This window comes from Strongylocentrotus purpuratus, unplaced genomic scaffold, assembly GCF_000002235.5.
Source record: "Strongylocentrotus purpuratus isolate Spur 01 unplaced genomic scaffold, Spur_5.0 spur5_scaffold_17, whole genome shotgun sequence".
NCBI classification, from domain to species: Eukaryota; Metazoa; Echinodermata; class Echinoidea; order Camarodonta; family Strongylocentrotidae; genus Strongylocentrotus; species Strongylocentrotus purpuratus.
This window is the reverse complement of record NW_022145602.1, coordinates 15617991-15643227: the sequence shown is the minus strand read 5'-3', so window position 1 is coordinate 15643227 and position 25237 is coordinate 15617991. Positions and strand designations below refer to the sequence as shown.

Below are 25237 nucleotides of genomic sequence, written 5' to 3'. Positions count from 1 at the left end.
GCTACGCGCTTCGGGCATCGGGTCAGCCCGCTGCCAAAACCTTTAGGCAGTAGTGTACATAAGTACTGTGCAAACTAGCCTGCTATTAGTACTTTCTATGAAATAAAAAAATCATCACAAAATAGGGCCGTATTAGCCTAGCCCAAAGACAAACATTATCTCTTGGGTCATTGAGTAGCTTTACGATGCTACAAATTACATGTCTCTGCAGGTTATGTAGCAATGAGACCATTCAAAATGTACTCCTTTTGCCTATGAGCCAGGCTAGGCGTGAGTCTGCAAACAGTCGTCTGTGCAAACGTGTTTTGGGGTAGGTATGAAAGCTATTCGGGTATGAATGCACAAGATCTACCCAAGGCAAATACTACATGTCAGCGAAGACAAATGAAGTGTCTGACCGAACTCAATAAGACCACTTTACCCCGACACCTTGTACCATTATCATGATCCCCCTGTAAATGGACATCTTTCATGCACGTCATGATTGACAGGATTAGGGTCTGGAGATAGATGTCTTGATTCGGACGTCTACTTGTTGTACGTTACAGAGATCTGAGGTTCTACATGTAGGGCACTCATGCCAAGTGGTAATAGACCAATTTTCGTAATGTAACCATATTTTTGTGTCAAAGCGCCTTGATACAAATTCTTTCTTTCATCTGTTACTAATTCAATTTCAAAATTCAAATTCAAATTGCATACATTAGTTGTTGCTAGGTAGGACAATCTTTATGACTTGTCTAGAGTTTCTGCATAAATTGAAATAAATTTTCCATCGCATCCCTAAATCTAACCCTGTATCTTGCGACCGAAATATAGCTCGGAGCAATAGTCGCTTGAGCACATGTCACAGTTTTCAACGTTATATGTAAACGAGCCTGAAGTGTCCCTTTCGATATTAAATGCCTTTACTGAATGAGGGGAATCTTGGTACTCACCATACATTTTGCCTTCATCTGATAGAATAATTTTCCTGCGTCCACACGGTGGATATATAGCCAGGGCCTCCTGGAAGCTTTGCTCGATGTCGGGGCTCCACACGCCCTCTGCATCGTTGCCCAATTCATCGTCGGTGGGCGAGCCGGGCGTGGTCTGCCCCCCTGGCTGCGTCCCCCGGTGGGGGTCTGGGGGGCAGGGGGCACCTGAGAAGGGGGCCAACTGTCGGACATCTCTATTGAGGCAGGTATGGTGGCAGGATAGACCGTCACTGTCGGGGGTGAAAGTCAAAGTGGAGGGGCGACGACGAGACCTGCAAAGAAAAAATGAGAAGAAATAAAATATTTGAAAAGGTGGGTTTCATCAAATCTATTCCGTCACTAAATACAGTGTAAGTACAGTCTAACCTGCTTTGGTGACCACCTGTCTACAAAGACCACCTACAAATGTATCTTCAACAAGCAATTTTTTTGTTTCCTTTGAAAATGGTTTCTCATTGAAACATGTACTTAAGGAACCTGTCTATAAAGACCACTTTTTGTGTTTCCCTTGGGCGGTCGCTGTAGACAGGTTTGACTTTTTAACGATTCTCATCATGAAATTTTCTTCACAAATATAGTTGTCTGAACCATGTTCTGTACTTCAGAGATTGAGAAGAACATCTCACTTTCAAATGATTTATATCATTTACAGCTCAATTAATTAAAGCACCACAAATGAGACCATATTATTTTCTTTAAATAATTCAGGATTCCAGCGCGATGTCCGATAAAAGAAAAATATTTAGGTCAGAAACAGTAAATGATTTCCCAATCAGCTGCTACTTACAAATGTACATGTATCTGCAACGCGGTCTATAAAAGAATGAAAAGGGTGGCGACAAACGACAGAATTTATAAACGTGGAGGTCTATAAAGCTGACATTTTTTCGTTATACGCCTTAGACTGAAGAATTACGGATTTGCAAAACATGCAGTTCAAGTGTTTGCCATCATATATAAGTACTCAGCTTTTTCAGTTTCTATTATCTCACACTTCACTTTAAGAAGTGAAAACAAATTTCCATTTGTCTCATGGTCAATTGACCCGAGTGTTATTCATCCTCTTCTGCTCAAAAATGATTTCAATTACTGGAATATTTTCATAGAATTTCAAGGAGTTAAAAATGAATTGATCTGTAACATCACTTCTTTTAAGGGTCATTTTGACTGAATTGAATCTTTTACGTACTCTTCCGCAATAAATTTAATATAATTTCCATCATTAGAATTTTTCTCATAATCAGGACTTTGAAACAGATTGATTTATAACTTCACTTTATGAAGAGAATTTTGTTCTCTATTTCATCACTTCATAGCCATTTTGCCTGATCAATACTGGTGCTCTTCTGATAATGTACATTGTAATATAAACAATTTCCATCACTATAATTCATCACAAAATGAATCTTTCAAAACAGATTGATATCAAAATAAAAAGACCCCCTGCTTGTTTTGAAACAATAGCTGCTCCATCTGAAGAAAACAAAACAAAACTGGAGCATTTTATGTTTATCAGTCCAATGCATGGCATGGTTCTTGCAACAGTTGTTTCCTTGCGTTTGGTTTCATGGTCAAACGCAGAGAAAAGTAGGGGGAGAGGGCAACGAGTGATTTCAACAATTTGTGCTTGCTATTTTTCACGCCACACTCCACAATAAGAAAGTACACGAGGGGGTTCACTCGATTACAAAGGTGTCAATTCGGCACCAATCCGTGTAAAATCAGTAGGATAACAAACTAAATGCACTTTTGGGGTTGACCAAAATATGGATTTTAACAGATGATACCAGTGAAGTTTACTATCCTTTAACACAAAAGGGGAAACATCTGCTTTTCCTCTCTACCTCCCCCTCAAAAAAATAACAACAAATCTTCCCCACTTTTTCACTCAGTCCCACCCCCCTCTTTCACAAATTATCAATGAAACTCATGCAATAGGTGCTATAGCATCAACCTATTTCAGTTTCAAGTTTAACACCTGAATTAAGAAACATCTATACACACGTTCATGCATTTCTGAATGGAATATTATAAAAAATAAACAAACGGCTAATGCCAACCTCAAATGAACCACAGACCCAGTAATAGTATATATTTTTTAAATCACAGAAGAACAGATCAAATAACTGTTTGTATACCAGCAACTTTCAGGTGCATAAAATGTTTGCAAAATCTTGCAAATGGTTCAGATTTATCAAAGTTTTGTGCATTTTAACAAATAAATCATTTTTAATGTAATTCATGGAAGTTTCCTACAGTAAAACTTGTTGCAAGATAAAAGTCACAAAAGAGTATGATTTTATGGTAATTCTTGATAGCACGAAATTTGGAAGAAAGAAAAATGATAAAAATAAAAAAAGCTTGTAACAACATACATTACATTGTAATGTATCATACAAGTAGTACATTACATGTACTATCACTACGCAAAGAAAAATCTGATTATTTTGATAGCATATCTACTGTACGTTTAAATGAAATTCCTGTACCGTAAACGCAAACTTACTTTTCATTGCCCAGGTTCATTCACGAACTATGTAATTGCCATTATATCACGATTGATTAACACTTACAGTGTACACATGAAGTATGTCAGTCATTGTTGTAATATCAAGTTGATAAACGTCCCACTTCCATATTCATTTGCTCTCAAAGTGAAAGTCTGCCACTCAAATTCGAAAGTAGCAAAATTTGAATTTCCAAAAGAATCTTCTCTGGCCTAAGATCAAAGACAATTTCACACATTGCACTCAAATTGCTCCGATGGCAGTCAGAAAAGAAATGAGAAATACACGAGCAATGTGGCTTGTGGAGCCAGAGAGCGATATGCCAGTCATCATTATACAGCAGAACAAATAATAGGGCTCAATCTCAAAATGGACCTTTACAAAAAAATAGATAAATAAGTAAACAAAAATAGAAAATAAAAAAATAGATACATGGTAGTAGCTTAAGATTTAGCTCTGGTAAGCTCTAACACAGATCTGGTAAAAAGGAAATTTAATAATTTGTATTGTCATGAGAAAATTAAGACTTCCTATGGTAGATCCAAAATGAGCTTCTGTGTATTATTTTTGTTTTCTACCCCTTTTCCTTTTTCTTTTTTTCTACACTGATAGAGTTACTACATATATCTTCCCGACTAGATTACAAATCACTTTTATAAGAAGTTCAGTCTTCTCACTTCTCGATTTCAATGAAATCATCTTTCTTATAAACCATCAGGTCTCAAGATTTGTCTTGAAAATTGAGAGTTTTAGACTCCACCTTTCTTTGGGCAAATCCGCAGCTGTTTAGGGGTAGGACTTTTTGTCAGTATACACTGTTTCAACGCAATGCAATGAAATCTCTATCAGGATCGATAACAAAAGTACATTTGTCTTGTGAATCACCGTTGGAAGATTTCTTGAGGTTCGTGCCTGAATCCCTTGGCCAGGACTTGGGTGAACCACACGAGTCACTACGATGGCAACATGATGAACAATTATTGACCCAAAACTGGCGGTGTCTTGACAAAGCCCATGGATAAAGAAGTAGCATGTAGAAAGTACAGATAGGAAAACTTTGGTTTCTAAATGTGTTTTTTTTTCCCAATTACACTTTATCGATATTTACCCTTCCATTGGTTCCTTGATCATATAAAAACAATGAACAACTTTATAACCAAGTATTGAGTCTAAATTTTTGATAGAATATTGGCCACTTCATATTATTTATCAGAAGCAAAGATGACAACCAGGGACTGTACAAGATTAACAAACAAAAAAAGGAAATACTTTTCTTAGGGTATGGGTTTGCTTGTTGAGGCCTTAAAAGAAGAGTTGTCCTTTTAAACATCTCTTGTAGGGCTACGCTTCCCTGGATCTCTTTCTCTCTCTTTCAACTCTTCCATCAAGTTCAACAGACCCTACAACACTGTGTATTCTCATTCTTACGATTGTCTTTAATTCAATGGTTTCCTACCCCCACTGGGGTTGGGGTTTGTAAGAAATCCCCTTCAGGAGTCAAGGTATAAAAAGGCGACCAATGCATGGGCTAGAGCGGGGATTTCCCTTTATATACCTCCAGTGAATACTTTGTCCTTGGAAGCCTATTCAGACTATATATACATGTAGGAAATTTATATAAAAACTGTATAAAGAAACGACATATATGAAGAATTATTATGACGGAAGAAGAGTACAGACTAAAAACAACTTTGTATAAAGAAAATACTTTTGACAAGGTCAGTTGACATGACAGCTGGCCAATCATTAGCGCACGCTCACCATAAGCCCCGCCCAGTTTTATGATTTTCGTACGGTACGACGTTCAGACTACATTTCCCTATATATATATATACCTCCAGTGAATACTTCGTCCTTGACATAAAAATTGTATAAAGAAACGTCATATAAAGAATTAAGGTATAACGAAAAGGAGCATAAAGACTAGAAAATATTTTTGACAAAGTCAGTAGACATGACAACTGGCCAATCATAAGTGCGTGCTCACAATTAGCCCCGCCCAGTTATACAATTTGTTTGTACGGTGCAACGTTCAGACTACAGTGGGACCCTGATTCTTTATCAAGTTTTTATTTAAAAAAACAAAACTTGACAACGTTTTGTTGAACGTTTCTTTATACAACATTCAGACTAGGGCAGCCAGAGAATGGGAACAAATAGTACTGGCGTCTTTGTTGTTGGAAAGCATCCCATCAAAGTATTCTCGAGTTCTCCTGAAGTTCAATTGACGCTGAGTGTGACAGAGAATTCCACTTGCATTGTACATGTAGATTACCTGGGACAAACAGCATTCAAAGTTGCTTTATGTATTATGATTTGATCATTAACTGGGAGGCTCGGATCGATAGTAAAATAAGAACAATGATCAACTGAAAATCTAATTGTACATGTACTCGAATGTGCAGATAATAACTGCATTGTTGCAAGAGTTTCGACTATCTATTTATATCAATTAATGGTTGTTTCAATTTTGTCTAGATGTCTGTAGAGTGTAGATCTATGAAGAAAACATTTTTTAAATCTGGATAAGAAAACAGACATCAAGTGAACTGACAACCTCTTTTTGTGAATATCAATGCAGTAATAATAACTGCCTCCCTCATTGTAATTTAAACATAGCATGAGTCTTGTTCATTTCACAAAGACTATATTTCAATAAGTGGATGTTTTAAATTGTGGTTTATTGGCAAAATATCGCAACAAATCTGGACGAGATACTGGGAATCATTTCATTTGGTCTTATCGACTAAAACATCAACATCAAAAGAAAGTGACACACCGTACACCCAATAAATTTGAACCAGAGCAACTGTATTCATATTTGACGGTCCGAGCATCCCCTTCCCCCGAGTGAACTTTGAAACAGAAAATGCTGTCACAATTCACGAACCCCAATTACAGAATTTGGGTAAGTGATAAGGGCATGTGTTGCGACTCGGATAAACGAGGATAGCAGAAATGAGACGCTCCAGAGAGGACGTCGGAGGCATCGGCTATGCCATTACGCGATTCCCCTCCTTTGTCCCGGCCCAAGCGGCGACGACAACATCAAAATAGGCCTGTCTTCATCAGCTCGAGATTGCCAAATAACCCGCTATTTTAACTATCCCGATCGCAAATTATCCAGTTAATTTGCGTCCTCACCAGCCCGAAGTTGCAATTAGTGGGATATTTGGTCTATATCTTGGGCTAGTTTGCAAAATATCCCGCTATTTGTCTGTTGCGTCTTTACCAGCCCGAAGACTCGCACTATGGGTGAACGCTGAGCAAAATATTTCAAGCTAATTTCTCGAGCTCAAGTTTCAAGTTTCGAGGTCGAGTCTCGAGCCGATGAAGACGCGTTTTGTAACTTCAGGATTATTTCCCAAATCAGAACTAGCGGGCTATTTGGCAATCTGGAGCTGATGAAGAGATCCCTACTCAGATCTGAGAAAGTCGTTAATGCTGTAGAGGGATGGGCATTCCGGCCGGTACAATCCGTGTGGCCAATGTGATGGCTCTCTTCTCTTGACAAGAGATTGGGATTCAAGAAAGATTCATTCACAATTATTTTCAGATTCCCGTCAGGGCACCGAACGATACCAAGTGCAGTCATAAAATGATTCTGAGGATGAGACCTTCAATTAATGTCCTTTTTTTTTTAAGTCTACTTTTTTAACTCTGTAAATTATTGTAAAACTTTAATGGACGTTTATAGTTTGTTTGTAGAACATTGTTTCTGCTGTTGTTGTTGTTTTTAACTATAACAAGATTTGCTTGTTTTAGAGTTTGAACATGGACCTACATCTGTCCATGTACCGGTCTGTGGTTTATATGATAGTGTTTAAATGTTATTTAATCAATGATCTTGTAGTCATGGGCCTTTAAATACTGTGTATGGAGACAGCAATTTTTATGTTTATAACGTTGCTAAAACACTACTATTGTTCGTCAACAAAACAAATTCAACAGGGAAAGTCCCTCCAATTTTATTCTATACTACAATGTACATTGTATACGTGCATTGAACAATTAACTAGACCTCTGGCTCTGTGCATATAAACAAAAACAAAAATCATCTGAATTTCCCATATTTTCCCCGGCAAACTTTTCTGTGGATTGATACCCTACAATATGTTGTGTTTTAATTCAGTTTTCAGAGATCTAACCATTCAGTCTCCAATATATCGGATGGTGAAGTTTGCTGAGGTAACCTCTGTACTGGTCCGAGCTTAATTTAGTCAAAGATAATTAAACGGCTAAGGTTAGGGTTGCAATCGGGTTTAGAACAGGGCTAGCCTGGGGCATAATGTTTGATCCAGGATTGAAGTTATTAATTTTAATTTATATACACATGTACTGTACATGTACTGTACATCTTCTCTATCTCTTGGAACTTCTGTCATTTCTCTCTCCCTCCCTCTCTCTCTGCTCTATCTCTCTGTATCTCTCTGTATCTCTCTCTCTATCTCTCACTATCTCTCATTTTATATCTTTCTGTTTGTCTTTATCTCTCTCTTTCTCTCTCTCTCTCTCTCTCTCTCTCTCGCTCTCTATCTCTCTCTCGCTCTCTATCTCTATCTCTACCTTCATCTCTATGTAGATCTCTCTCTTTCCTTCTCTCTCTCTCTCTCTCTCTCTCTCTCTCTCTCTATCTCTTTGTCTTCTCTGCAATTCTTCCCTATCTGTCTCTGTCATCATCCAATCTAGCCTTCACTCCAAGCCTCCCCAAGTTTCCAGGCGCTCCATGGGACTTTGCAAAAGTGTTGGAGATGTCCAAATATGGACCTGCCCTCACCTAAACATCAACATATGCACCGAGCGTCTTCGTGGAAATGGGAAGATATCGCGTTTCGAATCACTCAGACAAGACAACCCTACATGGGCCCTATCGCCACCATCCATTACTTGGTAAATGCATCATTTTCTCCCCGTACAAGACACAAATTTTATTCAACATATAAACATATCTGGTAACAGTCTCTCAGGAAAACGGTCCCTTTTTGCACCTGTGATTGCTAGACAAGATACATATTTTGTAAATAGAATTTATTAGACTGGTCACACTTCATCGTCTGGGAAACAATTCTGACAAGTCACGAATCGTGCATGATTACACTTTTCAAGGTATCATATTAAGCTTCCTGGCATATTGCTTTCAGTATTTTGGTTTGCCGATTATATCTACATATTTATGTTTAGTTATTGCAACAAGTGTGAATGACTTGGATATTTTGTTTTCAAAAAGAACAAACACATGTACGCGTAAAAAACACTGTACACAGAACCCAAGTCGGAGTTTGGTTCTGTGGGAGCGTTATTCTACGTGAGCGCGTAAAGATACGTCATGTAGTCTACATGATGGGAGCACTGGTTCGCTTTGTGCAAGACTTGTAATCCATTAATGGCATTTCTACCAAGTCTGGTGTCAGCGAATTTAAGCTTTTACAGTAGCTTCTAGACCGCTTCTTTGGAAATGCAAGCCCATGACCAAGAATCAATTCTATATTTAATTAAAAATATTCCTATTATGAATAGCAAGATAATCAACCAATTTAAATAACTACCCCAGTATAAAGCAATTTCTTTTTGAAAAATCCTATTATTTATAATGTCAATGCTTATGCAATGATTCCTCCTTCTTTTCTCTATTTTCTTTACTTTCCCTTTGAGGTAATCTTGATTTTATGTAAATTATGTATGAGAGTTACTGTTACTTTGTATGTTTGGTGAGAATCATTTTTAACGAGCCATTTACGCGCTTGTCATGGTCCTCCAACTTCAGATATATGTAACTATACATTCATATGTTTGTATTGAAGATGATATATTTAGTTTTTATTTTGACGAGAAATAAATAAACGAAATGAAATGAAATGAAAAGCAGCTTGGATTAGCTTGGATTCAGATCTTAAAACTTCCCCCACGGACCAGCAGTTAATGTTAGGCCCTGGTTAAGCCAAATAGACCTGTTCTCGTGCAAGACGTCAAAAGCTGAAGGGAAACTATCAATTGGGATGAAGTGGCCCTCCTAATTCACCTACAAATTTGATTAGGAATCTGTTGGTACTCGTCAAAGCAAGCTACCTACCCCCATTCAGACCACAGAAAATCACTGTATACATGTAGCTGTATGAAAATCATACAGCAAGATCAGAGAAGTAGCTATAGTTTTCTAGTCCGAACGTATTTTGAACCGTTACATTTTAACAAAAAGTTGTATAACATACATGTATGTTTAAAGGTAAAGATCAGTTTTGGAAACGCCCCCCTCTCAAAAAATGAAATGGAAGCTCTTATTACCAATCATGTGAAAGAATATGTTTTGACTAATACATGATGATAAAAATTTTGCCGGGAAACCGCCAACTAATTGATATACATGTATTTGGTAAATTAGTTTATCTATTGGGACCAAATAGATAATACACCAGGTCGCGCACGTGTGCGTAGTCCCATCTTTCTGTGTACAGTGCTTGTAACTTTACCAAGACTGGGCCAAATTTCTTATCATTTTGATGATTCCAGAACCTTGCAGTACACACCAATACTTATATGCTAGATGATCAACCTTTTCTGATCGATTCCACAATGTTTCTTTCACAATGCAATCGCATGACCAGAACTGGTCTTTATCTTTAAGCATTGCTCCAAATGAAAACTCACTCAAGAATCAGGGTCGATTCTAGTCTGAAAATCGCATTGTTAAAAAAAACATATACTAGGCGGGGCTTATCATGAGCGCGCACGAACCAATCATGTCAGCTGACCTTCTCAAAACTAGTTTCTTTATTCAGCATTTCTTTAAACGAGTTTCGTATGAACTTCCCTCTGTCTGAACGGGCTATAAGACGGGAAGAATTCTCCCCAGAAGAGATCAGGCCTTGTTAGCGAGTGAGCAGGGTCTGCAAGGTTGCACTGCCCCCTGTTGTTCAGAACTAGGGATGTCCCGCGGTGGCTGTTGTACTACCCAGTACCAACAAAAACATTGACTTCTAAGCAGAGCGAGCTAAATGTAGCCGTCTCTTTTGTACTTGTTTTGTGTCTATTGCCGATGCATCTCTTTCTAGAGAAAAAAATCAACGTTCCTTACAGCCTGTCTGCGCTACTTTGGCCAGGGGGATTAGACCTCCCTGCAAGGTCACTGACAGGTGGTTTTCTCATCAAATCAGCTCACAATTAACATGAGACAAAGGGGATCATGGGAAACCAACAGGCAATGATTAGGCATTGTTTGCTACATTAGAGGGCGCAAGCAGCTATGAGTAGTCCAGTGGGGCTTTAACATAAGATGTATGAGAAATGCTAAAGTAAACAATGAATACCTTCTTCTTCAGTAGCAGTAGTATACAATTTGTTGATATGTATAGATGAAAAATATAGGTTAATCTGAGGTATTTTGTCCAGTATGTTATTGTTTAACAGACTACACAAATAGTTCATGTAGCTCCCATATTTGAACTGGTATCAACACCTAATATCATCTATGGATTAAACCTGAAAGAGCATGCATCTCTAAGGCATGACTTCATACATGTACATGTACATTATACAGTTCATGCAAGACTGATATCAATATATCTATAGGTGTACAATGCCAGCCGTTTACCCTGCCTCAGTACTGAGTTCACAATAGAGATTAAAACGTATCTCATTGTGCGGATTGAAGGAAGCTGACCAGAGAAGATTTGGGCCTGCTGAACAATGCCATGTCACATAAAGAAAGAAGATGGTACAATGTGGCTTAGGGGCAGCTGAGTGAATGCTATGATGTAACAATACAAAGATAGGGGGAAATACCCCTCCTCTACAGTGTAATGGTGTGTCATTACTGTCCATCATGTACATATCGTATACCACACCTTTCTACAATATTGCATTTTCATTATATTAGTTTGGCAGACATATATTCCTTGGTTAGATCAAAGAGATACCTCTTTGGATGGATTTTTTTTCAACTTAAGAATGGGAATAAAATTGAAACAATTCACAAACATGAGTTTTCCTTAGTTCATGAAAACAAGGATCTGTACATACATGTATACATGTGAATGAAGATGATGATCAATAAAACTTCCATTCTAAACAATTTTGTGGATAATGCAGTTTTTGAGAAAGAAGGAAATCAATTAAGTCCAAAATCCCTTGCTATTATACCATTTCTATTGTGATAAATCTGCATTGTATGTACATGTAAGCAAAATCTGAGTTTCTAATCTACAGTAGGTACATGTACTTTAGGTATATGGTTTTATGGTGATTGCCAATTGTATAAATGGAAAGAGTCCCTACTTGAAAATAAATGAGGGCAAATGGGATGACTCCTGGATTAAAAGCCATCAATGAATTAATAAAATGACATGTACACCCCCTGTACATGTAGGCAGCAAAATTGCATCTCAAACAAATTACTGAAAATTAATCAATTAAAATCAAACAGATGAGCATGAGATGAATAATGAAGATGACAGTAAAAGTGAACCTTTCAAAACACCAGCAACAATTCAAATGCGATTACATTAATGGGCAGGTCCAAGCTATTGTCCCCTCTGGGGGTCAAATGTCATCTTTATATATATTTAACAAACTATACCTCATTTTAAAGCTGAAACTATGAATTTTATGAATCTGATAAAAAATTAAAAAAATTATCAAAATACGAAGAGTGCCAAGGTCACGAACTTCGATTTGTATTAATTAGCGTGACGTACGGGACATTACATTTTAATTTTTGTATCTCATTTGAATTATTTGTTTAAAATTAAATATCTCAGGACATGATGACCATCATGCTAGAAAATAGGAAAAAAATATAAAAACTTTCAAAATTAATTAATTATGCAAATGAGGTAGGTTCCAAAGTGTGATGTCCCGTACGTCACAATTTGATCATAATTTGTTTAATTTTAATTATGAAAATATTTTTTTTTTTTAAAGATATTCTAGGAAGTTCTAATTTAGATGAATACCAAACAAAAAATAGGTTTAACAAAAATTTCGAAAATTCTGTGTTGATTACATAATCAAATTAAGAAATGTGACGTACGGGACAAGTGTGTGACGTACGGGACAACCCCATACAAAACCAATGCGAGATTGGAAAAAGGAAATGACCAAAAGGAGAATATATACTGTGTTAGGAAACTTGTTGTATACAGGGATATATGAACATTCCAACTGGGTCCCTTCTAGGAATTTACTTGTTTGTACTTTTGTTGTTGTTTTATGTAATTGTTGTTAATGTAATTAGTCTTCAAGCCAGACCCCTGGTATTATCAACTTTGGTATTTTGCCAGTTGATGTCTCCAACATTGACAGGATGCTAAATATGTAAATCATAATAGTGTACTACGTTCCAGGAATGAGTCTAATGAAATTATATGGTAGTGGATGCACCAGAAGCTGGCTTTTACAACTCATAGGTGCTGCAGGTAAGAATAGCACATGTATGCTATCAAGCTCTCCATGTGAGGTTTTTTTATATTCTATTTAAATGTCATATATGATGATAAAGGATTACAGCATGCACTGTACATGTTATGGAGCCAGCTCGGGAATTCTGATCTCCTAAAAACTAAATCATAACTTTTAAGGAAGGATAGCCTTTTTGAGTATTTCACACTCTCACCCACTTAAAGGTAAAGACCAGTATTGGTAACGCCCCAATTTCAAAAAATGAAATGGAAGCTCTCATTACCAATCATGTGAAAGAATATGTTTTGACTAATACATGATGATAAAAAATTTGCCGGGAAACCGCCTACTAATTCATATATTTGGTAAATTTATTTCTCTCATGGTCGTGTGAGAGAGATAGGGTAGTCCCATATACATCTTTCTGTGTATAGTGCTTGTAACTTTACGAAGAATGGGCCAAATTTCTTATCATTTTGATGATTCCAGAACCTTGCAGATGCTAGATGCTAGATGATCAACCTTTTCTGATCGATTCCACAACGTTTCTTTCACAATGCAATCGCATGACCATTACTGGTCTTTACCTTTAAGATTTTTATCACTTTTACACCCATGCATTTTTGTTGAGTTTGCTTTAAATTAATCTTTTGAATTGTGGAAAAGGTCACACAAACGTTTAGGGTTTTAATTTCTTATATCTGGTGGTGTTAATAAGATGTTTTAATCAATACGAAATACATTCAAGATTTATATTTTTGTATCCATCTTTCACAAACATGTAGGCTACATTAATGTACGTCAAAATTCTTGAATATATGACAGCAACATATACATGTTCTAATCTGTGATAAAAGGATATAAAAAAGACAATATGTCCAGCATTATCTTTGAATTCCTTCAAAATTCTATGATATTACTATCAAATAATTCAAACAAGCTATGAAGAAAAGACTTCATATTTTTAATGTGTCTTTGTTCACAAACACTTGGAACATAAGAAATGTTCTTTGACAAAATATGATGTGCCAAGTGTGCCCCTGTGTTTCAAACAAGTTTAAATAAAAGTTTTCAAGTTCAAGTTCATCTTCTTCATTAATTATTGTTTAAAAACATTTTGCAATGTTGAATGGAATGGATAAAATAAATAAGAAAAGAAGCATGACTGCACATGATAGATGGGTAAATGGAATAAAAATGGTATAATATAGTGTGTATGAATATTAATTAAATTTGTTTTCTTTGTTAAAGTAATATTTGTATTGATTTACCTCATAAATTAACACAGATAATATTAAGTAATGGTCAGAGGATCTAATTGGGTTCTAAAACACTCTAATTGTCACTGATTTAAGTTAAAATTGTTCACATTTAACAAATTTTGACGAAAATTCTCCATTTCAATGCATTTTCCCATAGGGAAAAGTTGTCCCGTACGTCACGTGTCCCGTACGTCACGTGCACACATTTATGTTTTGGTATATTACATAATAACAAAAGGTCAGAAAAATATGGTAATAGTTGTGATTAATGCTTGATCCCATAATGAATTAAGATATCATTACCATAAATCTCATAACTTGATAAATTCAGAGAACTTTTATGATGAACTTATTTTTGAAAAAGTCAGAAATTCTCTGGTCCCGTACGTCACGCAGCACATTAATTACATTAAAAATTAATTTATGAATTGGTCAGAACTAAAACTTTTCACAAATGAACTAGCCCATAATAGCCACAGACTCATACCAAAAGATAGTCATATAAATAATGACATCCATTGTTATTTCTTGTTTAAAGTCTCTGAATGTCCTGTACGTCACAAAGCAAATAGCTTGGACCTGCCCTAATATGCTTGTAATATTTTGTGCTAGGGTTTATAGCCATGAGAACAATAGATTTATTCTATATGCAGAGGTAATGGGCTGTAAAGAGCAATCAAAATGATTTATAAAAACGGGGCCAATTGCCAATTTGCCATTATTCCGAGGGTCATACTAGACTACAGATTTATAAACAGTACAAAGGATCCTGGTTGGGATCGCAAGGTGAGCCGTTTGATTTCGCTGCCCATGATTTCACGCCAATACAGAGAAGATGTGCTATACAGTTGTAGATGATCATGATAAATGCTGTAAAGCTTAACTGGTGTTAACAAAAATGTTTACCGTTAACACTTAAATTGGGGGGGGGGGACAATGGCTGTAATTAGACCAGTCCACCTTTCATTCTAGAGTTATAAAAAAAGACAAAAAACATCAAATTAACGAGGAATAAGAATAGTGCAGCTGTTAATATCTGTATATCAATGCCTACAGATTCATTCACAAGAGCTTTTACAACTACATGTATTGTGTTTGTTGTTTGTTTTTATTTTAACGGTTTCTCATTGTTTGTATGCAGACTACAGAGTTCTGCTTTGAGTAGGGTTTGCAAAAAAAATATGACAATCAATCATTCAGTTTTTGTTTTCTTTTTGGGGTAAAAAGGTGGTGATTAAAAAAATAACTTAAAAACACAGAGAAATTATGAACTTACTGCATAGAAACCAACAGGGTAGCAACAAAATCTACTCCTTTCGAGGATGTGTGTTTGATTTCACCCTTTAAATACTACTATTGAGCTCTGGACAAATTTACATAGTGTTCAAAGTCAACTTTGCTGTACAAAAGAGTACAATACGCCTGTGATTCCCGCGCAAATAATGAAAGAACTTTGCACTTGGGCAATTTTAATGAATCACCAAAAAGTCCACCACGGAGATAAAAGCCGCCGATAAATAGAAATAGTTTGGGCTGAAACCGACTAGTAAACATCCTGGAGAAGAGGAAAATTAGTTGTTCGATGACGGTTAAAATTAAAGTTTCGGTTTCGTTGGCATAGAAAATAGATTAACGTACTGCATGAATTCATTTTTTATACTAAAGTTTCTATGGCTGCAATATCTCACAACAATTCTATAAAATATTGATACATATAATTCATTTAATCACAGAATGACAAATAGAGTACATCAACAAAAGTGGTACATTTCTATCTAATACATGTATGTATTTCTTTTCTTCTCTTCTTTTGTGATAATCATTTTGAATGGATATATATGGGCCGGGGTTCCAAAAAGTGTAAAGGCCAACTAGTATACTGTTGGCAACAAAGGATTCTTCTGGAGGGGGGGGGGGGGTAAATAGGGGGAACTCTCCTCAGTAAAGGAGGAGGTCTGGGTAGTATTAAAGGGCCAATGGATGACTGGAGGCAAGAATAAAATCCCCTTCTGGAATAAATATTCATGACTGCCTAATACTGAATTTTTTGTGTTTTTGATTTGATTTGATTTATTGGTTTCTGCATCTTTTTTCTTTTTTTTCATCATACATTTTCATGAACATATGGCTTGATACAATATTTCAAGTGTATATAACTTTATACAGATAATAAACGATATTAAACAAATATATTGAATTTAAACAAATATATTGAATTTAAACAAATATATTGAATGCATAATTAACATACTGTACATTAGATGCAGGAGGGCTACAGAAATGAGCAAAGTAGCTTGCATGCCCGCAGCCCTCAACTTAGATACGACAATACAAATAGTGTCATTATAGGCAGATAGGTGCGCTATATAAATCTTTAATTATTGTGTGCCTAAACAACAACAACAACAGAGAGGGCAAACAATGGGAGGCCTACTCTTAAGCAAAAAAAGGGGAGGGGGTTGGAGAAGTGCAATTTATAAGGCCAAATGGAGTACTATGAGAGCCAAGACTACATGTACATGTACTATACTTCTACAGAAAAAGAAAAAAAAAGGGCCATTCTCTTCAGTTTGGGTCTCACACACTTGTTTCAACAGTCAACAACAAGGAGCAAAGTCCAGATCATCGGCGACCCATTTTTTTTTTTTATCCAGACATCATCATGGTTTACAATGAGTCATAGGGGTTGTACAAGAGTCACCCCAGCCTATTATATTGTCATGTTTCTCCCATAATCCATCATTCCTCTCCCGTTACTTTTTCTCTTCTTCAACGGCGACGACAAGCTTTCCCACCCGATTTTGTTTTTCGAGATGACTTCACCGCTACAGGGGTCTGAGAAAAAATAGCTTGGTGGTGGAAAGATTGGAGACAAAAGAGAAAGCCAAAGCTTAGCAAGTCATGTTTTTTTTTCTTTCCCAAAAGTTTTGAACAAGGACAAGGACTATGTATGTTTACTTCCCTATTTTCTGATTCATGATGATAGAACAAGAGTTTCTTGATCCTTTAACCCCCATCCCCCCCCCCCAAAAAAAAAGGTTTTCTTTCTTCAAAACTCTTTTGTTTTGTTATTTCTTAACTTTTAAATCCCATAAACTTTTACAGACTTTAAGGACTGGAGTCGACTACTATTGTGACCTACATCATTTAATTTACATATCATTTACACAGATGACTAGGGAATGTTCTTGCTCTCTCTCGCTATCTCTAATGAAAAAATATTTGTCAGTTATCAATGCATCGCAAGTTACTACCATAGTATGATGTGTGTTCTATTTTTCTTTTCTTTCTTTTTTCTTTAATTTATCACCCTAATGTACTTACATGTAGAAGCTAGAATCAAAGTAAATGCACAATTATTCTTCAATAAATCTTCAAAGTATTTCTAGAAATGATAAATGTTACCATGTTGGAACTTTGGAAGAATGATAAAGTGGCAACCCCATCTATACCGGTTGTCATTTTTTCAAATGGAGTTCATAATTAGACCATTATGCAACTATAATTACAGGCCGGGCTGTCCACTTTCGTGCATGGCCCACACCTCTGATTGATCAAAGATTCATGAAACTGCCAGGCTTCCAAAGTTATGTAATAACTGCCAGTACATGACTAGAACAGTTTTGAGATTCCAATCAGATTGGTTTCATCCTAGGATTAGAATTGCTGGGTCATGTATCAATTGATGGGATAATTTCACAAGCCAATGGTTCAAAATGCCCACACATCATTGGGGTCTTTCATTCCAAATGTGAGATTTACCAAGCATAGAAAGAAAAGAAAAAATTATTTGTCAAAAAAAATATAAATGGTGCTACACACAGGCTTGCTGCCGCCCTCCCCCCCCCCCCCCCCCCACCCCCCCTCCCCCTTCTATCACTCTCCCCCTTTTCTGTCCTCTTCCCATTCCTTCTTGTTAATCTTATTACTAATACAGATCAAAGTCCTTGATACATAATTACATATTTAATACTAAAACAACATTTGTAGAAAAATTATTCCAAACTACATGTAGTTACTCTTGAAAGCCTAATTATTCTCTGGGGGCATTGGATCAGCAAAATGCTATCATAAAAAACACTATGAAATTGGTTGAAAAGCAATTATTCTTACAAGTACTATTAAAACTGAGTGGGTCAATGCTAACAGCCCTTAATTAATACAATATTCTTTCTGCCATACATGGTTGAAATAGTGATATACCAAGTTACAATCGAGCAGACTCTCTCTACTACTTACAAAACTGCACACTTACAAAATACCTACTTAAATTTTCTTCATCGTATCCAAAACTACCAGTATATTTGACAAGTGTCTTTTTTCGCAGTGAATCACGGTTTATGCACTCTGTTACAAGTTATGAGATTTGATACATCCCGAGAAATTAACCAGCATGAATCCTTGAACATTAGGTTACCACCAGGGAATGCTGAAAATGAACAGGGCTGGCGAAGCGGGCCAATCGTGTATCTTGTTACCTAGCTTCCCGCCACTTACACCTCTATAATGGATAGTAAGGCAGCGAGCCCAGATTTTTATCGGATTCTGTTTCAGCGTTTGTGAAGACTGAGATAACGCCACGTTATCTACTTAATAACTCGAGAGATGATACGGCACACTTAGATACGGGCTTTCCTTTTTATTACTATTTATGATATGCAGTATGTGTACCAGAGAGAGAGAGAAGGAAAAAAATTGAGATCGAATAGCAATAAATGGAGCTGAGAGATGTTATCATGTCTTTCCATTATCTGGGTTAATTGTAAAGGACGGACATGTATTGTAACCGTTTCTCATCGAAAGTAGAACAAACATTGCATGTAACAGAATATTTGATAAGCAATAGCCGAGATAGCATTGATTTTATCGTTGACTTGCATGTACAAAAAAATTGCAAGCATGAGAGTGATGGTTTGGGCTTTTGAGTTTCTATTCGGAAAAAAAGAAGACTTATCATGTAAGAAATTCCCCTCTTGTTGAAAGGTATTTGTGTATTTTGTACTTTTTCTGAGTATAATAAAATATTGAAACAAACATGCAAACTGATATCTAAAACAACTTTTTGCATACTGTACATGGGTGTCCATTTTTGTTTTAAAAGAATTACACTTTATATAACATTCTCAATCATTTATGAATTTAGATTTAAAATCAAACTGAACATTGCTTCTTGTAAAGTCGGAGTATAAACGAAAAGATATTATGAGTAGGTTATCCAACTTTTCTTCAAAACAATAGTTCTAAAATGATGCTTTAAATTTGTTACAATATTTCTTTCTTTTTTTAATTCAAGACCATAAAAATATACATTTGTAATTGCTTTGAAACACAAATTTAACTGTGCATATTGCATTTCAAAAGACAAGTACAGTACATATTGTTCCTTATTTCATTTCATAAGCTTTCAATGAAAAATTGGTACTTGCATAGATCTTAAACTTCTTTTATTCTTCTTCCTAATTGCACTACTTTTTTTTAAACTTTTTTCTGAGGCCTGTGAATTAAGACTGACAGCAAATTGGGGAAGGGTTTTCATTTTGTCTTGAAAACCTGTCAAATACATTGGCAAATCACTGAAATCAAATGACAATTTAATTTTTTTAAATCCAAGTTTTTATATGTACATGTATATATTCTTTGTGTGCCCAGACTATTTAATGTAAATGTAGGCCATACAAAATCTTTCTTCTTTTATTTTGGTTAGTCAGCTCAAGACATTCAATTAAAAAAGAAATTTTGGAAGGGCCTAACAAATATTAAAAAATTGACACAAAGAAAAAATATGGGGGACTTCAGAATTCAGAGTAAAAATTCAATAAGTTAATCAGGCATGTTCGTTCTATACTTGAAAATACTGTACATAAAGTTTGGAACCTAGAATTCTAATTTAGATTAAAATCTTCAAATAATAAATTGAACCAAGTTTACAAGTCAATGTAAAATCTTAAGATATGAAGATTTTATATATTTCATTCCAAGTAGGCTTCACTAGTACGATTTTCATTTATCCATTGTTCCATATCAAAGTGATGAGAAATCAAAGTAGATCGACACTAAAGGGCGGTTTGAATACACCTCGAAAAACAGTCACAAGTTTATTGATTGGCGGGTGGATTATAATTGCCTGGCATTGGGAAAGATTTGAAATTCAACAGTTTTTTTCACATGAAAAGAGAAGAGATAACAACAGTCTATGTGCAATGAACTTGATCTGTTTCAATAACAATTTCTGCAAAATCATGACGTCTAGGACTAAATAAACACAAGCACAATAGAGAGTGCAGAGACTTAGCAAACACTAAATCCTCACAACCGTTGAATATATCACTGCACCACAAAGGGCATTGTATTGGATTTGCGAAACCAGGCAGCGAAGCTAGGCACACTACACGGCACGGCCGCTGTTTACTCAGCGCGAACTTGCCGTGCACACCGTAGGCAACAGTTCCCCCTACTCTAGCCCGTTGGCCTTTGGAGCAATGCGGTAATACAGCCGCCGTCCCATATGTTTACCGTCGCATAATGAGCGCCCTTATCTTTTCCGGGTATTTGTCTCCGATCTCGTACGCTATTCAGATTTTCAGATCGCCGTCATAATAGGATTAAAGGCGTCATAAAAACATGATTGTACAACGGGAAAACCAGTTCTTGACAGAGAAATGGGTTTAGTTAACAACTTAAACAGGTACAAATTATAATTGTAAATCTGTCACATCTCAAAATGGTTTTAAACTCGACGAAATTTAAAAACAAAAAAGATGACATTGATAATTTGTATTTTTTGTTTTGATTCAACTGAAAGTTTAAAACATTTCTAAAGACTTAACATTAACAAGAAACGAATAATATGTTCTTTAAAGTTGATTCAATCACATCTACCGTATCTGTTTCCAATTTTTGTAATCAAAGAATTAATCTGATTTTTTAGCTATGAAATGGCTCTTTACGGGAGGAAGAGACTGTTGCTTCTTCACGCTGCAAATAATTCTCGCTGCGCTGAGAAAGATAGCAACAGTCGGCGGACTGGGAGATGCACCGAGCGAGATGCAACAAGCCAGACACCAAATATGGAAGAAACTATTCTCTACCAGCTGGCCCGGGTGCACGGCTGGAGAGAAGCGTGTGCCCTTTCAGTACACATACCAAAGGCAAAGCCAACCTCGAGAAGCCTACTGCCAAAACCCCCTACCAAATAGCTGACATGTTTTCTTTTGTGGTCCGAACGAGGATCCAGAGTCTCGCCAACTATGTTGCTACACAATAACCCAGCTCGCATCCACAATACACGGCAGATCTACCGGTCCGGCAATGCAATACAAGCATACATACTTTACCTGCGGAATGGCGGAGCATTGGACCAATATCGCCCTCGAATTACGGCGTTCATCTCACAACATCCCTTGCTTGTGCAAGAATATGGAGTATTAGAAACCATCTTCGCAAGTGGGATGAATTTTAATCGCTAAAGCTGAAAGGAAATTGATTTAGAAGTCGACCAAAACAAAATGAACTTCGATACTCGTCCGGAAGTCCTGACTGTCGCAAAAATGACAAAAATGTCAAAGATGCAGGAATTTCAGAAAGACCTCGTTCCCCAAAACCTTGTTAAAGTTGTAATGAAATCTAAAATTAATCAAACTGACCTGATTGCAATTGATGTCTGTGTCCAAGGCACGGGTACTTAATGTGGCGAGTGGAATTCTGGCTGAAAAGATGCTTTTCAGTGAAGATTTTTCGCGTTCCAGCAGACGTTCCGAAAGTATGTGAGGAATGAAGAATGGTATGAGCGCGCTGAAGCTGCTAGATCGAGAGAGACCAGCGCTGCAGGGGGTGGGGCCACGCGGACCAGACAAGGGAAGGAGAATTTACTTGTGATCAGGCGCACCTGCGCAGCCGCCCAGCTCAAAATTCGGGACCAAACTTTTCTTACTCTCTTTCTCTCCTTTTTGTCTCGGTTGTCTTTTATTTGTCCTATTCTTGACTGCATTTTTGTTCTTCAATCAGCTGCTATTATTCCTCGAAACAATGCTTTCTGCTATTATACATTACTTATTGCCTTATTTCCTTTCATCCTATAATTAACGGCAAATTGTTTAATAGAAGATAGTAATAATACTGGTGTAAATGACTTGCAATTATTTTGTGTTTTTAGAATATGAAACGTTATCCATTTTAGGCTTATGGAAATATGCTTTTATTATTATAAACAATGGGATATTTTGCATATGAGGAAGCATAACTTACACCCCTCTTCTCAATAACTCCCAACATCTCCACACGGCAGTTTGTCGACCTGGGGAGGGGTTAGCACCTGATGGTTACATTCCTCCCACCCCACCCCCCCCCCCCCCCCGGGGGGCCTTCTCTCTCTCTCTCTCTCTCTCTCTCTCTCTCTCTATCTCTACTCTATCTCTCCCTCTCTCTGTCTCTCCAGTTCTCTCACTCACTCTCTTCTTTATTTTCGCTGTACTACCGTTGTCTTAATTACTTTACGTAACTGTTTTATACTAATCGACCTTAATTGACATCTTTATTAACCCCTTTCTTATCAAATTATGTTCTCCCTTTCCTCATGCTACAGAGATAATGAACTCCAATTAGTTCCGTAGGTAATCGGTCACGGTATTTGCAAATTATATCGTCATCATTCATTGCCGAGGCTTAAATCGTTTCTCCACTGTTATGCTAAACACAAAACAAAGTGAAACTCGCTTTTAAAAAAAATGATAATAAGAAGTCAAACGCCTTTCAAAAGGATGGGGGAAAGAAATCGCGGTTTGCCGGTATTATGCACTTGTTGCTATTGAAAAGTAAATTCTCCCAACCTCAAATGCAAACAATGGCCAACGAGAAATCGATGATCTCATCCTTTCAGACGCGTCCACTCCCGTGCGGGGGTGTTATTGTTGCGTGACCACATAGGGACGGGACACCGTAGCTAAAATAACCCAGACAAGGACTGCCCTGGCTCAAATTGTGTCTGCGGCAGTTAACAAATTCACATTCTACAATTTCCTGTATACCTTTTAGTGATATGAGTAAGCTGGCTGTACTTTCTTTCCCAATGCTTCGGCTGATATGTCTGATTATTTTTCACCGCCTGTTGCAGCGCTCCCCAGCTGCCACCACCGGGGTTTCAAATTGCGCCCGTCCCCGTTCTTTGAAACTTATACACAAAACTTCGAATATTGTCATCATTCATTGTAAATAAATAGAATATTGCTCTGCGGCGAGTTGGGGACTTCTGTGCGAAATCGAAAACACATCTGTGAAGTTCGCGGATGAAATAAACGCTTCGATCCCACTTTTCTCATATTCATATTGTTTCGCGGTTTTCGACGAACTTGCAACAAATCAATATTTGCAAGTGTTATGCAAAGTAGTGGTGTATTACTCATAATATTATTTTGGTTGCGAAATATTTTGCTGGGGTTCGTCATGATAGACGGTGGCGGCGCGCAAAAGTGAACCAGATTGAAATACAAACTATATGCATACAAATACTTCAGTTGGTATCAGAGCGTTTTTAAAGTTAGCAGAATGACTGGTGTGATTTTCATTTTTATCGAACTGGTCTAGGCATGAGACTCATTTCAGTTCTTTGTTCTTTGTTCTTCCTTCCCCTTTTGTTTTATTTCTCCTGTTTCCTTATTCGTCTTCTTCTTCTTTTTCTTCTTTTTATATTCTTCTTTTTCTTCCCCCTTATTATCTTTATCATGCTTTTCCTCTTTCATCTTCTTTTTCACATCTTTCCTTCTTTCTTTCTTATAAACGCCGTTTTTTTTTTAAAGCAACGTTTTTTGCCACAAGGTTTTAATTTTGTTTGTTCGATTAATTTGCTTGTCTGTACCTTTTGTTTTATAACACCATGCAAAAGTGAATATTTTGGTAGTTAAAAGTTACTTTCCTTCTCATAGCGGTTATGATAACTAGTTCTGCTAAATAAAGAACTTTTCAGATTCTTCACCGTAACCACGGTTACGAACGTATTTTTTGTGGGAGAGGGGGAGGATATTCGTCTCAAATTAATTTACCACCCCACCCCCTCCCCCACAGAACCTTATTTGACATTAAAAGATGGTGCTTTTTACACCGTGTCAAGTTAATAATAGATAATGCCATATCCCAGTGGTGCACGATAGCTACAGGGGACAAAGGGGCGCTTAACCCGAGTTGAGCTGAGAAAAATCAAATAAAAAGAAAGAAAAGGGTGGAAAAGTGAGAAAGGGAAAGGAAGAAAGTGAAAAACCATAAAAGAAGAAAACACCAGGCCCGTTGAATAAAATTGTCCATATCCAGCACCCTATATAGCCTTGTAAATTCGTTTTAATGTTAACAAAGTGCCCCCCCCCCTTCCTCCAATGGGCGGACTCACTGCGCTATTACTTCTACTAAAAAAAAAAAGCAATGAAAGCTTAATCACGAAGCTTTCGAAAAAGCTTCTTTCTGGTTAACGAACTATACGTGTATTTTTTTATTCATTTTTTTTTCTTACTTTCAAATAATTATCTGAAGTATAGATTTTGATGATTCATGGAAATACTATCATTTTTTTTTTTTTTTAAATTAATTTTCCCATATTGCATTTGTAGTCATTGAAGATCACTTTGCAAACAAATATTTGTTTCTATTCTTTCCTCCTTATACCAAAATCAAAACAGCGGGTTTGGCTAAAAGTCTTAAATGTTATCCGACGCCACAATTGATGACAATAACTAGAATGATGTATACATATATTTTGTTTGTGGCCTCGAAATACCAAAAACCGCCCTCTACGATAAAATGACAGAAACATATATTTTTCTTCCAAAATCGATCGTTCTCAAGAAAACATGAAATATACAAAACGCACACATGCACAATGACTACCCAATGACATTTGTGGCTGACGTTACCACCCATAGACACCTCGTTTAAAGGATATGAGAATAATCAATAAATCAACGCTTTTGGAATCTCGTATGGTTGATTTCTCGAAAATCTTTGCGATTGTGTTCAGTAGATAAAATTGATTGGTTTTGCCATTTTTATAAAAGGACAATTCATTCAAAATATTATTCAGTTTCGGCTATAAATAGCGCCTCTAATGTCCCTTTCG

General features: G+C 36.6%; 1 protein-coding gene and 1 long non-coding RNA gene across 2 annotated transcripts; one reads left to right on the top strand and one right to left on the bottom strand.

Annotated features, from left to right (window-relative positions):
* Positions 1 to 789: 789 nt before the first annotated feature.
* LOC115925085 lies at positions 790 to 21752 on the bottom strand. Its single transcript, XM_030988249.1, has 2 exons — positions 21474 to 21752; positions 790 to 1249 (listed from the first exon to the last, which is right to left on the bottom strand). Exons 1-2 carry the CDS (start codon positions 21572 to 21574, stop codon positions 790 to 792), a joined length of 561 nt encoding a protein of 186 aa, XP_030844109.1. The 5' UTR covers positions 21575 to 21752.
* Positions 12829 to 13958, top strand: LOC115924923. Its single transcript, XR_004064477.1, has 2 exons — positions 12829 to 13101; positions 13472 to 13958. It is a non-coding gene; the product is annotated as an uncharacterized LOC115924923 (long non-coding RNA).
* Positions 21753 to 25237: the final 3485 nt, after the last annotated feature.